The sequence below is a fragment of the Scyliorhinus torazame genome, unplaced genomic scaffold (assembly GCF_047496885.1).
Source record: "Scyliorhinus torazame isolate Kashiwa2021f unplaced genomic scaffold, sScyTor2.1 scaffold_808, whole genome shotgun sequence".
In the NCBI taxonomy this organism is placed as follows: Eukaryota; Metazoa; Chordata; class Chondrichthyes; order Carcharhiniformes; family Scyliorhinidae; genus Scyliorhinus; species Scyliorhinus torazame.
In genome coordinates, this window is record NW_027308535.1 from 75,691 (window position 1) to 96,038 (window position 20,348).

The following is a 20,348-nucleotide window of genomic DNA, read 5'->3' on the forward strand; positions in this document are numbered from 1 at the left end:
CCCCCATGTTCAATACAGGTTTGAGTCCAAACAGAACAAAAAGCTAAAGCCACAATCTTTTGACCAGTCAAACACAAAGTGGAGGAGAAATTTAAAATTAAAAGGAAGGAAGAGAGAATGCAGGAGTAACTCAGCAGACCTGGCAGCATCTGTGGGGAGAGAGAAACACAGTTAACATTTCGAGTCAGTTTGGCTGGAGAGGAGTCATACTGGACTCGAAATGGTCAACTCTCTTTCTCTCCCCACACAGATGCTGCCAGGCCTGCTGACTTTTCCTGCATGTTGTTGATTCCAGCAACCGCAGTATTTTGTTCATTTAAAAATTAAAAGTTGGGTTCAATAAGGGGCGGTGCAACCTACTTGATTTCCAAGCTGGAAGAGCAAGTGTTTGACCCCAGCAGAGTTTGGGGGAGGTTAGGAGGGGCCGGGGCCGGGGCCGGGGCCGGACTCAGCCCTGGAGGGAGAAAAGACCAGGCCTTACCTTGGACTGTTAACACCGCCGTTAGAAAGGCCCGGAAAGCTGCCGCCATGCTGCTCTCCTCTTCCTGCCCTCGCTCGCTCCTCCGGCTCTAAAACTACCTCTTCTGCAGCTTCCATGTGATTTACAGGAAACTCTACGCCGCAAAATAAGCTCATCGCGGAAGATGTCTCGCACACATCCGCAAGACATCAGTCACCCGCCCCCAGCCGAGTCACCGCGTCACTGCCCCCAGCGGCCGAGCCGAGTCAATGCGTCACTGACATTCCCAGTTACAGTGCCCCTAACAATCTGGAATGTTGATGTTAAATAGTGTTACTATTGCTAAATCCCAGACAGGGAAAGGAGGGAGGAACATGACTGTCCTGTCAGCGAGTTAGTGGAGGTGGACAGGGGGTATTCGAGGGTGCCCACCGTGGAGGGATTGGCGAGGAGGAAAAAGTTGCAGGGGCAGTATGACAGGTTGACAGTGGAGAGGGTGGTAGGGCAACTGCGTAGGGCAAGAGGGGTGCAATATAAGTATGGGGAGAAGGCGAGCCGCATGTTGGCGCACCAGTTGCGGAAGCAGGCTGTGTCCAGGGAAATATTGAAGGTATGGACTAGGGCTGGGGATGTGGAGTCGGAGCCAGGGAAAATAAACAAGGTGTTTAGGGAGTACTACCAGGGACTGCATGAGGTGGACCCGGGCGGAGAGGAGATAGACATGGGGCCGTTTCTGGACGAGCTGGAATTTCCCCATGTGGAGGAAGCAACGAGGCAGGCGTTGGAGGAGCCCCTGGGTCTGAGGGAGGTGCTGGATAGTATCAGGGGTATAAAGTCAGGGAAGGCCCCAGGGCTGGATGGGTACCTGGTGGAATTTTATAAGGAATTTGCGATGCACCTGGCACCACATCTGTTGGGAACGTTTAATGAAGCGCTGGAGAAGGGGGGTGGGGGGTGCTGCCGGAGACGATGATGCAGGCAGTAATCACGCTAATCCCGAAAAAGGGAAAGGACCCGGTGGAATGTGGGTTGTATAGGCCCATATCACTATTGAACACGGATGAGAAAGTATTGGCTAAGTTGTTGGCGGGGAGGATAGAACATAGAACATTAGCGCAGTACAGGCCCTTTGGCCCTCGATGTTGCGCCGACCTGTGAAACCACTCTAAAGCCCTATTCCCTTATCGTCCATATGTCTATCCAATGACCATTTAAATGCCCTTAGTGTTGGCGAGTCCTCTACTGTTGCAGGCAGGGCATTCCACGCCCTTACTACTCTCTGAGTAAAGAACCTACCTCTGACATCTGTCATATCTATCTCCCCTCAATTTAAAGCTATGTCCCCTCGTGCTGGACATCACCATTCGAGGAAAAAGGCTCTCACTGTCCACCCTATCCAATCCTCCGATCATCTTGTATGCCTCAAGGAGGATGGAGGATTGTGTCCCGGGGATGGTTGCAGAAGATCAAACAGGCTTCGTAAAGGGCAGGCAGCTCGCCTGCTGAATGTAAGACGGCTGTTGAATGTAGTGATGAATCCGTCTGGGGCTCTGGTATCGGAGGTGGTGGTGTCCATGGACGCGGAGAAGGCATTTGATCAGGTGGAGCGACAGTACTTGTTCGCGGGTTTGGAAAGGTTTGGGTTTGGGCCGAGATTTGTGGCATGTGTGCGGTTGCTGTATGTGGCACCAAAGACGAGTCTGAGGACGAATAATATGAGTTCATGGAGATTTGACTTACACAGGGGTACAAGGCAAGGGTACCCACTGTTGCCATTACTTTGCGCTGGCCGTAGAGCCGTTGGCGATGGCTCTCAAAGGGGTTGGCGGAGTGACAGGGATTATGAGGAGACAGAGGGAGCATTGGGTGTCGCTCTATGCCGATGACCTGTTGCTGTATTTTTTGGAACCGCTGGAGAATATGGGCAGGATTATGGGCCTGCTGGGGAGTTTTGGTGGGTTCTCGGGGTATAAGCTGAATGTAGGGAAATTCCCGGTGAGTGAGCTGGGATGGTGGGCAAATTTAGGGGGGGTCCCATTTACGGTAATGAGGGATGGGTTCAGGTATTTGGGGATTTAGGTAGTGAGGGAATGGACGGGGCTCCATAAATGGAACTTAAGGAAGCTGGTGGAGGAGCCAGGGAGGATCTTACGAGGAGGGATGCGTTGCAGTTGACATTGGCGGGGAGGCTCCAAGTGATGAAAATGAATATTCTGCCGAGGTTGTTGTTTATTTTTCAGGCTCTCCCGATCTTTATACCAAAGGCATTTATTCAGAAATTGGACATGATCATTTTGGGCTCTGTACGGGCGGGGAAGATGCCGAGGGTCGGGAGGACCCTGCTCCAGAGGCAGAGGCAGCAGAGGGGGTTGGACGAACAAAGACCAAAGAACAAAGAAAAGTACAGCACAGGAACAGGCCCTTCAGCCCTCCAAGCCTGCACTGACCATGCTGCCCATCTAAACTAAAATCTTCTGCACTTCCGGGGTCCGTATCCCTCTATTCCCATCCTATTCATGTATTTCTCAAGATGCCCCTTAAACGTCACTATTGTCCCTGCTTCCACCACCTCCTCCGGCAGCGCGTTCCAGCGAGATCCTGCTTCATTATTACTGGGTGGTGAATGTGGATAAGGCACGGCGATGGTGGGAAGGAGAATGGGCAGAGTGGGTTAGGATGGAGGAGGAATCTTGTAGGGGGTCTAGTTTGAGGGCTTTGGTGACGGCAACGCTGTCAATGGCTCCGAATAGGTATTCAGAGAGCCCAGTAGTGCAGTCCACGGTGAAGATATGGAATCAATTGAGGAGGTATTTTAGGGTGGAAGGGATGTCCGTGTTAATGCCGCTGTGCAAGAATCATGGGTTTGAGCCAGGCGGGATGGATAGTGTATACAGGAAATGGAGGAAAATGGAGCGTAAGTGGAGGAAAGTGCGCAAAAGGTCTGGAGGTGGTTCCCTAGGTTGCCGGGATACATCCTGCTGGAGCGACAATTGCTGCCAGATGTGGAAGGGCAGGGAAGAATTGGTGATATGTACAAGTGGCTGGGGGGGAGGGGGGGGGGGGTGCAGGGAGGCGAGCGAGTGGTGAAGATCAAGGAGAAATGGGAAAGGGAGTTGGGAGGGTAGATCAATTGGGGAGTATGGAGTGAGGCATGCGTAGGGATCTCTTCTTCATAGATCATAGAATTTACAGTGCAGAAGAAGGCCATTCGGCCCATCGAGTCTGCACTAGCCCCTGGAAAGAGCACCCCACTTACACCCATGCCTCCACCCTATCCCAGTAACCCTGTAACTCACTAACCCCACCCAAACTTTTTGGACACTGAGAGCAATTTATCATCGCCAATCCACCTAACCTGCACATCTTTGGACTGTGGGAGGAAACCGGAGCACCTGGAGGAAACCCACGCAGACACAGGGAGAACGTGCAGACTCTGCACAGACAGTGACCCAAGCCAGGAATCGAACCTGGGACCCTGGAGCTGTGAAGCAACTGTGCTAACCATTATGCTACCGTGCTGCCCTCTTGTGCAAGGATGAGCCTGATACAGTTTAAGGTGGTGCACAGGGTGCATATGACTCAGATGAGAATGAGTGGGTTCTTTCAGGGGGTAGCAGATGAGTGTGAGAGGTGTGGGCGTAGGCCAGCGAATCACGCGCACATGTTTTGGGGTTGTGAAAAATTGGGAAGATCCTGGGGAGGAGTGTTCACGGTCTTAGCCAGGATAGTGAAAGAGGAGGTGGACCTGGACCCGTTGGTGGCAATATTTTGGGTTTCAGAGAAGCCGGAGCTGATGGAGAGGAGGAAGGCTGATGTTGTGGCCTTCGCCTCTCTGATTGCACGGCAGCGAATTTTGCTGGAGTGGCGGTCAGCATCGCCGCTGGGGGTAGTGGCTTGGTTGGGTGGCCTGTACCACTTCCTGCAGTTGGAGAAGATAAAAAATGAGTCAAGGAGCCCTGCAGAGGGGTTTGAGAAAAGGTGGGGGATGTTTGTGACCGTGTTTGAGGAGCTGTTCGTCGCGGGTGGGGGGGGGGGGGGCGGGGAAGGGGAAAAAGTTTGTACAAACTGTATAGTCAATTGCTGGGAAGTATGTTTCCGTGTTTATGTGTTGTAACCTGTTTTGATACATGTTGGTAATAAAATACATTAAAAAAAACACTATTGCCAAATCCCTCCGCATCCAAATCTTGGGGGTAACCCCTAATAAGGAAAACTGGACCATGCAGCAGTCCACCCTCTCGTATTCAATGAGGAATCCCAAAAAGGTGAGTCAAAAGTAGTTTATTTTCTGCCCACAGCACGAAATGCAGCAACTAAGCAACAGTCCAAGTCCCAGTCGAGTCTGGTCTGCTTCCTGGGCCGGCTTTTATCTTGGGGAATTAACGAGCCCGCATTCGATCCTCTGTCCCTCAACGGGGGAGATACATGTTGGTAATAACACACCCGCTACAGTGGCTAGCACTGTTGCTTCACAGTGCCAGTGTCCCAGGTTCGATTCCCAGCTTGGGTCACTGTCTGTGCGGAGTCTGCACGTTCTCCCCGTGTCTGCGTGTGTTTCCTCCGGGTTCTCCAGGATCCTCCCACAAGTCCCGAAAGACATGCTGGTTAGGTGAATTGGACATTCTGAATTCTCCCTCAGTGTATCTGAACAGGCGCCGTAGTGTGGCGACTAGGGGATTTTCACAGTAACTTCATTGCAGTGTTAATGTAAACCTACTTGTGACACTAATAAAGATTATTATTATTAGGCACAGGTCAGCAGTGTGTACCATGAGGGGTAGGGGGGGAGGGTGAAAAAGTGGAATAAATTTGTACAGACTGTACAGTTGATTGCTGGGAAGTATGTTTCCCGAGGTGTTTATGTGTTGTAACCTGATTTAATCCTCTCCACTTGCCCAGACTCAAGAAATGTTTGATTGGCACTCCTTAATACCACCTTAAACATTTTCTGCACACCACAGGCACACAGTGGCTGCAGTGTGTACCATGAATAGTGGACTGTTTGGCAGCAACTCACCAAGGCTCCTCTGAAAGCATCTACCAAGTCTTGGCCTCTCCCGTCTAGAAATATAAGGACATCAGACACATGTGGACAGCACCACCTGCAAGCTCTCCTCCAAGTCACCACATCATCCTGACTTGGAAATATACTACCAATCCTTTACTGTCATCAGATCAAATATAAAATATAGTAAATATCTACCTTCAGAAAGCCAGGAGATTTGTTTTTCGGGACATTGAGACCAACAGAGTGGTTTTTCATGTGCTAGATCGCATTGAACCTCTCAATGTCCGGAGGGAAAACCCACTCCTCAAAGAACACCATTGCTGACAGTTAACAAATCACTCCTGTTAACACAGCACCTCAAGGAAAATCCATCCATCTGAAATCCTGCAGCTCCTCCACACCCTATAAACTGATGGCAGCCCTAACTCTCGATGGTACACCTCTCGATTGGTTGACTACAAATATCACCAATCCCATAATGACAACTGACCCAAGTGGTGAAATCAGGTTTCAACCTTCCACAGAAAACTTGGACAAACCTCAACCGCTGAGGACAGAGCTGGGCATTTTCTCCAGAAGTGGAGCATGAGGAGCAGTTTAAATGGTGACTGTGACAATGATCATTGCCCACTGCCCACATACTGAACTTCTACCCTTAGAGATCCATTCCTGGTGGCATCACAACCATTCACGCTGCATCAGTTGAAGTCACTGGACGAATTGCTAACCCGACATCGAACTATAACTTCTTTCCCAGCCATACAAATAATAAAAAAGGATCAAAATCCTGGCAATCCCTCCTTAACAGCACTTTGGAAATACCTACACTTCAGCGTTCCAAGAAGGTGGCTCACCACCATTTTCTCCAGGGCAATGAGGGATGAGCACTAAATGCTGACTCTGCCGTCGATATCCACAACCCATAAACAATTTTTTAAAAATCCCAAGCATATTCCCCATAATGACAGGAATTCCATCAATCACAAATGGCTCTAACCTACCATTGGGCACAATCTCTCAGTCCCACTGTCCTTGGCAACCTTGATTAGTAGGCCAAATTCAACATTTTTGTCTACATTTATAAATATTCCATTATCTTATATCTCCTTACATTTGCAGACATCTTTCCAGCCAGTACTGCCAGGCCCACTAAGCCTGAGGCTGGATTCTCCGCCGACGGGACGCTCCGTTTTGCCAGCAGCCCGGGGGTTTCCCGACCGACGGCGTGGGGCTGCCCCACAATGGGAAACCCTATTGACCAGCCGGTGTAACGAAGCATCCCGCCGGCGGGGTAAAACAGAAATATGGCATGGCGGGTCAGAAAATCCAGCCCTGGTTCTCCTTTCATTTTCTCCACCTGAGTGATTTTGCCAATTGATGCATTCTATCCGTTACTCTTTTTGTTTAACATATATCCACTTCCTTAGCACTTAATGCGCTGATACATTTTGCATTAAAACCAACAAAATATTTGGATTGTTCAGTTTGGTACTTTTAGAGCTAAACATATAAATCACTGGAACTCATGATCATAAATCAAAAGCACAATATCAAGAGAGAGCAAAACAGATCAGTTCAAGACACAGCACGTGAAGAAGGCCATGCAGAGCTGAAAAATGTGTTGATGAAAACAGCTTTGTGTATATAAGAACATAAGAACTAGAAGCAGGAGTAGGCCATCTGGCCCCTCGAGCCTGCTCCACCATTCAATGAGATCATGGCTGATCTTTTGTGGACTCAGCTCCACTTTCCGGCCCGAACATCATAACCCTTAATCCCTTTATTCTTCAAAAAACTATCTATCTTTATCTTAAAAACATTAAATGAAGGAGCCTCTACTGCTTCACTGGGCAAGGAATTCCATAGATTCACAACCCTTTGGGTGAAGAAGTTCCTCCTAAACTCAGTCCTAAATCTACTTCCCCTTATTTTGAGGCTATGCTCCCTAGTTCTGCTATCACCCGCCAGTGGAAACAACCTGCCCGCAGCTATCCTATCTATTCCCTTCATAATTTTTTATGTTTCTAGTGAATTTTGGTAAATTAGCACTAGTGCATTTGCAATTTCCCTAGCCATCTCTTTTAGCACTCTGGGATGCATTCCATCAGGGCCAGGAGACTTGTCTACTAACTGCTATATTAACTGCTATGGAAATTTTTAATGCAAAGGTAAAATATATAACAATAATAATAATCTTTATTGTCACAAGCAGGCTTACACTGCAATTAAGTTCCTGTGAAAATCCCCAAATCGCCACATTCCGGCATCTGTTCGGGTACACAGAGGGAGAATTCAGAATGTCCAAATTACCTAACAGTCTTTCGGAACCTGTGGGAGAAAACTGGAGCACCCGGAGGAAACCCACACAGACACTGGGAGAATGTGCAGACTCTGCAGAGACAGTGATCCAAGCCGGGAATTGAACCTGGGACCCTGGCGCTGTGAAGCAACAGTGCTACCAACTACTGTGCTACCATGCCGCCCTAATATCTAATGTTTTTGGAGTCCAACACAGCCCCATAATCCCCAATTAATTTGAATTTACCTCACATCTTCAGCAACAGACCACATTTTCACATTCTTGAAAATGTCTTCAGGTTAGAGCAGTGGTGGTACCACAGCACCTGACCACAGAGACAAGCTAGATGATAAATTTAATTCCAGGTCTGTATTGAGTTTGCTGATCTCAGTTGGGATGTAGGGTCATTACAATTGGCTTTGGTGTTTTCTGGATTCGGATCCAGAATCTCTGGAACCGTCACTGAAAGTGCATGCGTGTGGCCTTTTTACAAGGGCAGGGTTTGTGGTGATATGCCTATGGGCTATATCATAGTTGGAAGGTATGCAATCTCCAACCAGCAGGTGGCGGTACAGACTCACCATATGGTCTCTAGACTAAGGTCATGTGACCTGTGACTCCGATATAAAGGGAGACACATCCGGCCATCTTCAGAAGAAGATTGAGAGGGTACTAAGACATACATGTGAATGGTCAGTACTTGGTGCAAGTTCCAGAGGAGTGATAACGTGCTCTGTATCAGATTGCTATCTTCCCACGCGGGACTTAGTAAAAGATTCTGATTTGGACTAGTCGAAGTGTTTGGTGGATTCCCTCGTAAGGTACGAAGGACCAAACTCAACATTGTACCACGAGTGCTGTAAGGTTTTCGGGCAATTCGGCCCTTTTTGGACTGCCCAAGAATAAAACCCAGAGACTGTAAACTGGACACTTTTCAGCCAAAGGAACGTAACCAAATTTCCCAGCAGGCTTGGTCCGCTGAGCTGAGTAGGGGCATAGGTATTTACAACCCCCCCCCCCCCCCCCCCCCCGCAACCGGAGCTACAAGGAAGAAGAAGCCAGACAACTAAATGGGATTAAAAACAGAGACAAAGGGGAATGGTAATGCTGTGAGGGGCCTGCCTGCAAGCAGGACAATGTGATGGTCATAGCCCCCATGCCGATGTAAATGACTTTGTGTCCACCAGAGCGAAATCCAATCAACACCCCATCAACATAGCGAGGTGAGAATAGCAGCGATCTCCGAAGCAGATGGAAGCCCTTGAAAAATCTTCACAAGGGAGCTGAACCTTGTTATCCAAAAGAATAGACTGTCTGGAACTAGTGTATTGCGCTGGGCCAGGCCCTGCAAGGCAACCGGTGGAAAAAACCCAAGTTGGAGGCGGACCTGGGGGAGGTACTCCAATCTTGACAGGAGCAGCCGGCAGGAACTCACTGGGTGGAGGGGGCGGAGTCGGCGCCAAATTCAAATCGGGACAGGTCTGCCTGGCTGGAAGGAGCGGACCTGCGTGGAGAACCCGGAAGTCGACAGGTCTGACCGGCTCAAAGGGGGCGGGACCAGCGGGAACTTTAAACCTTACCGATTCAATGCAAATGCGAGGAAAACCCAGAAGTCGACAGGTCTGACCGGCTCAAAGGGGGCGGGACCAGCGGGAACTTTAAACCTTACCGATTCAATGCAAAAAAGCTGGCCGAACACAGAAAAAACCCCAGGTAAAACGGATATAAAAGGGGCTGTGTTTCGATTGAGGGTCTCTTGGCTTGACCTCTCCACCTTCGACTTGACCTCCCGCTCGAGCCGCAGCCTTGGACCGTAAGTACCCTGCAGCAGCGTGCGAAACTCCCTTGACTTTGATAGTGGTTGAGGCTTTGGGGCAGGGGGTTTTACGTTGTGTCCATTATAGTACTTCCTGAATAGACATAGTTTGTGTTAGAGCTTAAGATTTTATTATAATGTCTTCTGTTTGATGATTTTGACCTGGGTTTTGCAATAAACCTCGATTTGCTGATAATTGGAGTCGTTTAAATTCTTCAATCTCTCACCAGCGATCTCTGACCAAGTCATTGTTAAGAAATTCCTCACCTTAATTCCGGGGTCGAGAATCTGGGGTCATCTTGAACGATTCAAACCCGTTCACTCAGGACAGGCTGCTGGTTAGGTAATAAACAGCAGTGTCCTATTCTCTCTCTTGGGAAAGCTACTCCAGCGAAGTAGGAACCGGGTGGGTGTTGTACCACCGGCAAGAGAGAGAATCACCTGGGCATTGGTGGGGGTCTGGATATCTGTGTGATATAAGCCTCAGGCTTCCGGTTAGGGATAAACGGCAGGCTTGATTCAGTGCTCTCTCCCGCGGAGGTGTCCCAGTGTGGCAACCCCTGGCCTCTGTAGTTTCAGTGCCAGCTGGAGGGAGACACACACAGATACTCAAACCCCAGATATCGGCCCAGTAGTGGAGTAGCAAAGTTGGAACCCTCTACAGTGCTGAAGATTTAAAGATAGCGATGGCATTCGGCTTGAAGATCGGTCTAGTGAACTGCAACCAATGCAGAAGAAAATGCTGAGGCTCGAGATGGATGGACTGAGGGCCCCCCGCCAGCTTCAGATGTCCGGAAACGTAGGTGAGAATTGCTGGCTATTCAAACAGCAGTTCAAACTTTATGTTGCGCCCGTGGGCCTACAGGCCCAGTCTGATGAAAGGCGAACCGCGTTGCTGCTAACAGTGACAGGTTCACAAGCGCTCGAACTGTACAAGTCATTTATGTTTTATAATGGGGAGGATCACAAGAAATTTGATGAAGTGGTGCAGCACTCCGATAAGCATTATTCCTCAAAGAAGAATGAAACGTTTGAACATTATATGTTCCGTATGCACACCTAGAGACCTGGCGAATCATTTGACAGTTTTGTCATGCACTTGAGGCTGTAGGCCCAGTCATGCAACTACAGTGACCTGAAATCTTTGTTAACCCGTGACCAAATTGTCTTATTTTACTTGATGATAAGCTTCAGGCGATATTATTACGGGAGGAAGATTTGGTGCTCGAAAAGGCAGTGACGACTTGCCAGGTGAGCAAAATTGCTGCACAAAGAATAGGCACATTCTCATCAAGACATTTTGGCGCCAACATGGAAGAAGAAGCCAGCGCCATTGGTGCTATGACGCACGTCATGAAGAAACATGGTCTCAGTGCAGGTGGCCATTTTAAGCGGCCAACAGGAGCCGCTGCCGCCATCTTGTGCCAAAGTGTGGCAATCGACATGCCCCACGGCAAGGCCCGGCCTATGGAAAAGTTTGTTCCAGGTGCGGCCGTGTTGGGCACAATGTTTTTCACGTTCCACCATGGACCATGCATGAGTGGTGCATGCAGTAAATGAAATAAACATTGAAGAACAGTTTTCCATCAATCTCATCACGGCGAGAAACCAGAAAACTCTGAAAAACAAAAATCGTAACAAAGAATGAAGATAGTAAGAGCAGTCTGAAAACCTTTATGCCTGTACTCAAATCGAAGGTAATGCGAAATGATGCTTTCATTCATTGTGACTTTGACCCTTAGGCGACATACTTTGCAAAGCTAAGCGTGCAGCGGGACTTTGCTGATCGCCAGGACTGAAGATAGACTTCGGAACAAGAACTCTTGTGAGCTTTGATGTTTGCGAACTAGTGGCAGGCAAGAAGCACACAATACTCTTTCACATTGTAGACATGGATGTGGACTCAGTACTTGGGATAGAATTGTGTGAATCCTTGAATCTAGTCAAGCAGCGAAATATCCTAGAGGATAGCTGGTCACCTGAGCACAGTGAATCACTGCAAGGCCTTACAGTGTGCACAGCGTATGAGGATTTAGAAGAAATCCTAGTGGAGGACGACAAACCAGCCAAAGGGGCGGAACTGCCGGTGAGCATTCCGCAATTCTGGTAAACAGTCTTGAAGAGCCTACACAGGCTCAGTGGCATGATACGAGGACACGATGAACCCGGATTAAAGCATCTGCAAGATGTGAGTATTAAATGGACAGAGAATGGAAAGCCATGGAGCTTCACTCTGGAGTTTACATTCGGGCCTGATGAGTATTTCACGAATGAGGTGATCACTCAAGTGTATCAGTTGGACTCACGTCTGCTGAAATCGTCCTTTGCTGAACCACAAATCATCGGCTGCACGCTCGACTGGAGGGATGGCAAAAATAAGAACAATTTGAATGAAACCAAAGTACAGGGGTTGAAGCAATCCAAGAACAGCGACAAGAACCATATCAAATGAATCGTTCTTCAATTTCTTCAGTCCCACTGAAATTCCACAGAGTGGAATCTTAAGACAAACTTTGGCGGCCAAACAAAAGGCTGATTTTGAACTTGACGCTCTAAACAACTGGCTTGTAATGCAGAACAAGGCCAGCGGCGCGGGTTCAATTCCCGTACCGGCCTCCCCGAACAGGCGCCGGAATGTGGCGACTAGAGGCTTTTCACAGTAACTTCATTGAAGCCTACTTGTGACAATAAGCTGTTATTATAATAATAATTATTATTTCAAAAACAAGTAATTTCGTATGCAAAGTTATATTTTTCAGGTGAAAAGACTTACGATGATGTTGAATCCGAGGCCGATTACTATGGATATCTGCTCGAGGTTATCGACGATGATACAGTAAGTGATGACATGGAAGGTGAGATGGATGAAGAACACTATGAGCTGCTTGCAGATCTCTTCTCCAACAGCACAAATGAGACTCCAGCGGCACAGCTCCAATGGTCTGCAAGCAATGACGAGGTGGTCACGGGGGACGTCCAGACCATGCTGGACTCTGTGGAGAGCGGGAGTTTGGAGATGGCGCATGTAGAAATTGAAGCTGCTGATACAACCGAAGATCAGCTATTGATTGAACCAGAGATGTAAGAAATCATCCCAAACTTGGACAAAATGGCCTCGGAGGTATGTGGTGATCCGTTACAAGTCCTTGAAATGGCTTTGGTAATTTACTCCCAAGCAGTCGACGAGACGATGGCGAATGGGAGGACATAGATGAAGATGCTGAAATACAGCGATGTGGAGATTGCAATAGTCGGCAACTCTGACATTGACTCTGAGGACAGCCGAATGAATATCACATTGTACAGCTCCACAGACCACTCGCGCATTTGCTAGTTTGAGCAAGAAGACCCAGTGCCTGGATCAGCTCTGCTGGAAAGCATAGTCATTTCCAATGATGAAGAGCATGTCACCGATGCTCCAGCACGCCAAGAAGAGGTGAACCCCAGTTGCATCCTTCATGCCGGCACTAGAAACTGAGGTGGTCCAGCATGTCGATGAGGCCGCAGAAGTGGACGTGGTTACACCACCCAGAGATGAGGCGATGCTTAAACTCTGCAAACACCTCAACACACAATGCCAACCAGCGCCACGACTGCTACAACAAAACGCAAAACCAAGAGACACACCAAAATACATCAGTGTGTCCTAAAAATTAAAAGAAAAAAGAGGAGAAGACGGGGAAAATTAACTCATTAACAGGGGCTGGTTTAGCACAGGGCTAAATCGCTGGCTTTGAAAGCAGACCAAGGCAAGCCAGCAGCACAATTCAATTCGCGTACCAACCTCCCCGAACAGGCGCTGGAATGTGGTGACTAGGGGCTTTTCACAGTAACTTCATTTGAAGCCTACGTGTGACAATAAGCGATCTTCATTTCAATTCATTTTCATCCCACCAGCCAATCAGCATCAAAAACAGTCGCATGTAGCAAGCAAACGGAAGAGAATTGATTGGTAATACAAATATGGCAGTCTTAGACACAGGGCGAAGCGCAAGAGAAGCAAGACACTGGCAAGTCAACCAGTCTCCAACAAGGTGGGCAACAACGCGAAAGAATGAGATCTGTACAAAAGAAATGGACACTTGTCAGGCACAGCATGTAAATAGACACTATAGTAAAACTTGCTCATGTTACCAGCTACATGTAATGAATGTACAAAGTTTAATGCTTATGTTACTTGTAAAACAAAATTATCTCAATGTTTTGTGAGGAAGGGGGATGTGGTGATATGCTTATGGGCTATATCATAGTTGGAAGGTGTGCGACCTCCAACCAGCAGGTGGCGGAACAGACACACCACGCGGTCGCTAGACTAAGGTCATGTGACTTGTGACTCCGATATAAAGGGAGACACATTGAGCCATCTTCAGAAGAAGATTGAGAAGGTAATAAGACATACATGTGAATGGTCAGTGCTAGGTGCAAGTTCCAGAGGAGTAGTTAACAGACTCCATGATAACATGCTCTGTATCAGATTGCTATCTTACCACACGAGACCCAATAAAAGATTCTGGTTTGGACAAGTCAAAATGTTTGGTGGATTCCTTCGTAAGGTACAAAAGACCAAACGCAACAGGGTTGAGCTTGCGTGTTATGCCCCGATGATCAATGCCCAAGTTCATTCATAAAGAATGGCTTTGTAGTCAAGGTGCAATCGTGTTAGCTGCAACTCAGTTGTAGCATAGAAGGTTGTGGGTTCAGGTACTACTACCCCGTGGACCTCAGTATATAAACCTAGGCTAATACTTTAGTGCAACACTGCAAGCGTGCTGTTTTGTTGAAATGCCATTTTTTGGCTAGTTTGTATCTCTCAGGTTGCCAGAAAATAATCTATGGTACTATTTAAAGAGTAGTAGAGGAATTGCCCTTGGTGTACTGGCCAATATTTATCCCCCCTCAATCATTAGCTGCTGTTGTTCCTATATTTATAGCAGTGGTTGAACTCAAAAGTATTCATTGGAGGTGAAAAGTGCTATAAAAATGCATTTTTCTTCTTTCAGTGGGGCTGCTGGTACCACTGGAGCCATATCCTCACAACCTGTCAGCACCTTTAGTAAAGGAATGGATGACTTGAGAAGATAAAGCACCACTCCATAAGAAAATAGCTGGTTTAGCTCAGTGGGCTAGACAGCAGGTTTGGGTAATGTAGAACAAGGCCAGCAGCGCAGGTCCAATTCCTGTACCGGCTGAGAATTCTGAATTCTCCCTCTGTACACCCTAACAAGTGCTGGAATGTGGCGACTAGGGGCTTTTCACAGTAACTTCATTGCAGTGTTAATGTAAGCCGACTTGTGACACTAATAAAGATTATTATTATAGTACAAGTTGAGTGGTTCGCCGGGCTTCCCGAGCACCTCCCGCACCTGTCCTCCACTCCAAAAAACCTGCTCATTCTTGCTCCCGTCATATGTGCTCTATGTAGAACCTTAAATTGAATCAAGCTAAGCCTGGCACACGAAGACGAGGAGTTTACCCTACTTAGGGCATCAGCCCACAGCCCCTCCTCAATCTCCTCCCCCAGCCCTTCTTCCCATTTTCCCTTCAGCTCCTCTACCAGCGCCTCCCCCTCATCTCTCATTTCCTGATATATTTCGGACACTTTGCCCTCCCCGACCCATACCCACAAAATCACTCTATCCTGGATCCCCTGTGTCGGGAGCTGCGGAAATTCCCTCACCTGTTGCCTCGTAAACGCCCTCACTTGCATATATCTGAAGATATTCCCCGGGGCAACTCATATTTTTCCTCCAGCGCTCCCAGGCTCGCAAACATCCCATCAATAAACAGGTCCCTCAGTCTCCTAATTCCTGCTCGTTGCCAACTCTGGAAACCCCCGTCCATCCTTCCTGGGACAAACCTGTGGTTATTCCTGATCGGGGACCACACCGAGGCACCCGTCACCCCCCTGTGTCGCCTCCACTGCCCCCAGATCCTCAAGGTTGCCACCACCACTGGGTTTGTGGTACACCTTTTCGGGGAGAACGGCAGTCCCCCTCTATCCCCACTGCGCTGCAGGCACCCCCTCTTTACCCTCGGGGTCTTCCCTTCCCACACAAAGCTCATAATGCTCCTGTCTATTTTTTTGAATAAGGCATTTGTAATCAGAATGGGGAGACACTGAAACACGAAAAGAAACCTCGGGAGGACCATCATTTTTACCGCCTGCACTCTGCCCGCCAATGAGAGCGGCAGCATATCCCACCTCTTGAAATCCTCCTCCATCTGCTCCACCAGTCGCGTCAGATTAAGTCTGTGTAGAGTTCCCCAGTTCCTAGCTACCTGGATCCCCAAGTATCGGAAGCTTCTTTCCACTCTCCTTAACGGCAGGGCGTCTATTCCTCTTCCCTGGTCCACGGGGTGTATTACAAAAAGCTCGCTCTTCCCCATATTTAGCCTGTATCCCGAGAAATCTCCAAACTCCCTCAATATCTGCATAAACTCTGGCATCCCCTCTACAGGGTCCGCAACATATAGCAGTAAGTCATCAGCGTAGAGCGACACTCGATGCTCCTCTCCCCCTCTAACCACCCCCCTCCATTGCTTAGAGTCCCTCAACGCTATGGCCAGTGGTTCAATTGCCAATGCGAACAGTAATGGGGCCAGGGGACACCCCTGTCTTGTTCCCCTGTGTAGCTGAAAATACTCCGATCTTTGCCGGTTTGTGACTACACTTGCCACTGGGGCCCTATATAGGAGTCTGACCCATCTAACAAACCCCTCCCCGAACCCAAACCTCCTCAGCACCTCCCACAAGTACTCCCACTCCACCCTATCGAATGCCTTCTCCGCATCCATCGCCGCCACTATCTCTGCCTCCCCCTCCGCTGGGGGCGTCATCATCACCCCCAGCAGCCGTCGAACGTTGACATTCAGTTGTCTCCCCTTTACAAACCCTGTCTGGTCTTCATGCACTACCCCCGGGACGCAATCCTCTATCCTTGTCGCCAGCACTTTTGCCAGCAGTTTGGCGTCTACATTTCGGAGTGAGATAGGCCTATATGACCCGCATTGCAGTGGATCTTTATCCCGCTTCAGGATTAATGATATCGTCGCCTCCGACATTGTCGGGGGTAGTATTCCCTGGCCTCGTTAAAGGTTGTCGTCAACAGCGGGGCCAACATGTCCACATATTTCCTGTAGAATTCCACCGGAAACCCGTCTGGTCCCGGGGCCTTCCCTGCCTGCGTGTTCCCCAGTCCCTTAGTCACCTCGTCCACCTCAATTGGCACCCCCAGACCTGCCACCTCCTGCTCCTCCACCCTCGGGAACCTTAGTTGGTCCAGAAAATATAGCATTCCCTCTTTTCCCTCCGGGAGTATACCTTATGGACATGGGAGAAAAAGGAGAACTCTTTGGCCGATGGCCTAGCAAACCTCCATGGATCCACTCCCCCCATTTGATCCATAAATCCCCTCAGCACTCCAGTCCCTCAGCTGCCGGTCCTGGATCTAGACCGGTCTAGCCCTGGATCCAGCACAGTATTAAAGTTCCCCCCCCCATTACCAGGCTTCCCACCTCCAGGTCCGGGATACGTCCAGCATCCGCTTCATAAATCCCGCGTCATCCCAGTTCGGGGCATATACATTTACCAGCACGACTGCCTCTCCCTGCAATCTACCACTCACCATCATATATCTGCCCCCGTTATCCACCACTATATTCTTAGCCTCGAACGCCACCCGTTTCCCCACCAGTATCGCCGCCCCCCTGTTTTTCGGGTCCAATCCTGAGTGGAATACCTGTCCCACCCATCCTTTTCTTAACCTAACTTGATCCGCCACCTTCAGATGCATCTCCTGGAGCATGACTATGTCCGCCTTCAGTCTTTTTAAGTGGGCGAACACCCGGGCCCTCTTAATCGGCCCATTTAGGCCTCTCACATTCCACGCGATCAGCCGGATTGGGGGGGGGGGGCACCCGCGCACCCCCCCCCCCCCCCCCCCCCCCCCCCCTGCCGCCGACTAGCCATCCCCTTTTCCGGGCCAGCCCCCCGTCCAGGTCCCGCGCACCCACCTGTCCCCCAGGCGGCGCCTTCCCATCCCGACCACCTCTTCTCTTGCCAGCTCCCCCTTGCACTCAGCAGCAGCAACCCAGTTAGTTCCCCCCCCCCCCGCTAGATCCCCATCTAGCATGGTTACTCCCCCATAATGCTTCCGAAAGTCAGCCAACTCGAGCTGACCCCGGCTTTCTCCGTTCTCTCTTTGACCCCCCTGCGTGTGGGGCTCTCTTCCTTCCTGCGCCTATCTTCCCGCCATCATCTCCATAGCGCGGGAAAAACCCCGTGCTTTCCTATCGGCCCCACCCCCTATGGCGCAGCTCCCTCATTCCCCATCCCCCTCTCTGTCCTTTTTTCCACCGGCGCCCCCATTTCTTCGTGTCCCCCCATCAAGGGAGAGAAATTCCCCATCCAACGTTACTATATTATAAACCTCCCATTTCCCAATTTACATTTCTGTACCCCAACCTCGTTGTTTCCCCCCCAACATCAAACTCTCAGTTCTAGTCCAGTTTCTCTTCTTGGATGAAGGTCCATGCCTCATCCGCCGTTTCGAAGTAGTAGTGCTTGCCCTGATGCGTGACCCACAATCGCGCCGGCTGCAGCATCCAAATTTTATTTTCTTCCTGTGAAGCACCCGATTGAAGCTCGCCCTCCTTCTCGCCACCTTCGCACTCCAGTCCTGATACACTCGTATCATCGCGTTCTCCCACTACTCCGTACCTTCTTGGCCCAGCTCAGAACGGCCTCTCTGTCCATGAAGCGGTGAAATCTCACCACTATCGCCCTTGGTATTTCACCCGCCTTTGGTCTTCTCACAAGGACCCGGTGTGCTCCTTCCACCTCCAGGGGGCCCGTTGGGGCCTCAGCTCCCATTAGCGTATGGAGCATTGTGCTCACATAAACCTCAACATCAGCTCCCTCTGTTCCTTCGGGGAGACCTAGAATCCGTAGGTTCTTCCTCCTCGAGCTGTTCTCCAGGGCTTCCAACCTTTTGATACACCTCTTATGTAGCGCCTCATGCGTCTCCGTTTTTACCACCAGGCACTGTATCTCATACTCATTTTCGGCTGCCTTTGCCTTCACTCCACGGAGCTCTATCGCCTGGACCTTTTGTGTTTCCTTCAGTCCATCGATTACCAATAGCATCGGCGCCAACACCTCCTTCTTTAGTTCCTCCACACACCGTCGGAGGAATTCCTGCTGGTCCGGGCCCCATGTCGTCTGGGCTCCATCCGCCGCCATCTTGCTTCTCCCTTCTCTTCTCTGCCGCTGCTCCAAAGGATCCTTTGCAATCTGGCCACTGCCACTGGTCCTTTCCATACACCCCGGGGGGACACCTTCCTTTGTCACCCCACACTGGGTTTGGTCTGAAAGAATTTCCGTGGGGCTCCCGAAAAGAGCCCAAAAGTCCGTTAGAACGGGAGCTGCCGAAACGTGCGGCTTAGCAGTGCAACCGGAAGTCCCAGCATCAATCTAAGTTAAAGGCTAAACTCCCATTGGTATGTAAACCCACAAACGTGTGACTAAAAGCTCTGCCACGCTGGCACATTTTGCTCATATATGGTTAGTGGAGGAAGAGAAAGATAAATGAAACCAAATCATCATTCTCCTCATTGAATGCTGAAATGAAAAAGGAAGGTAGATGACAAATAAGAGACAATCCTACATCTCTTTCCCTTGTTATCCAAAATGTGAGCATTTCTCTTTAAGTAACTTCATGAAAAAGGTGATACATTTCTGGGGTTATCTGCTTTATTTCTATAAATTTCTTCTGATGAAGTTGTCTGGATATTTCTTTTTTCTTTATACACTTTGTCAAAAGTAGATTTCCTCTCTCAAATTGTGATTGTTGTCTCTTACTTTTCTTCCATTCTCTTTACATTTATAGTTCCGACATGTTTCTATTTTGTGGCTGCATTGGCCATGATCAGCCTGGATGGTAGAGAATGCAGAGCAGACTCAAAAGGCTTAATGGTCTAATCTTCCTTCTTTTTCTTATGTTTATTATTAATATATTAGAGAGTCTTGTAAGAGGTCGGAGTTGTGGGTGATGGCAACTGCGCCACTCCTGTTTGCCCAAGGGAAATATTTGGGGAGTCCGGTGGTGGTGGCCATGTTGAAACTATGGAGGCAATTTTGGACAACACTTTGGTTAGGGACGGGGTCAAAGTTGATGCCGATTCGATGGAGCCGGCAAGGTTGTATGCTCGGTTTCCGGGATGGGAGGAGGGGGGGGTGATGGAAATGGAGAACCTATTTCTACAAGGGTCGTTTGCGAGTTTAGGAGGAGTTGGGGGAGAAGTTTGGTATCCCGCAGGGGCAGGTTTTCTGGTATACGCAGTTGCGGGATTTCGCGAAAAAGCTTTTCCCAACTTTTCCAGTGGCACCACCCTCCTCGTTGCTGGAGGGAGTGCTGTCAGTGATGGGGCTGGAGATGGGGGGGGGGGGGGGGGGGGGGGGGGGGGGGGGGGGGGGGGGGGGGGTGGGCAGGACTTACCTTGGTGATCTATGGGAGGATTTTGGAGGCGGATAGGCTGTCTGTGGAGGGGGTTAAGGCCAAGCGGGAGGAGCTGGGTGACACTGGAGGAGGGCTTGTGGTGTGAGGTGCTGCGGAGGATGAATGCCCTCAATCTCATGTGCGAGGCTGGGGTTGATACAGCTAAAGGTAGTACATAGAGCCACACCTGACGAAGTTGAGAATGAGCCGGTTGTTTGAAGGTGTGGAGGATGCTTGTGAGCGGTGTGGGATGGGCCCGGCTAATCATG

General features: G+C 49.4%; 1 protein-coding gene across 2 annotated transcripts in view; it reads right to left on the reverse strand.

Annotated features, from left to right (window-relative positions):
- Nucleotides 1–671, reverse strand: part of LOC140406726 (interferon alpha/beta receptor 1a-like) — a 31,472-nt gene extending 30,801 nt beyond the window's left edge. For both annotated transcript variants that reach the window (XM_072494676.1, XM_072494675.1), the window contains exon 1: nt 482–671. In XM_072494676.1, coding sequence (XP_072350777.1) covers nt 482–530 — 49 coding nt within the window. In that variant the 5' untranslated portion in view covers nt 531–671. The remainder of the gene's footprint in view (nt 1–481) is intronic.
- Between the last annotated feature and the right edge of the window lie 19,677 nt (nt 672–20,348).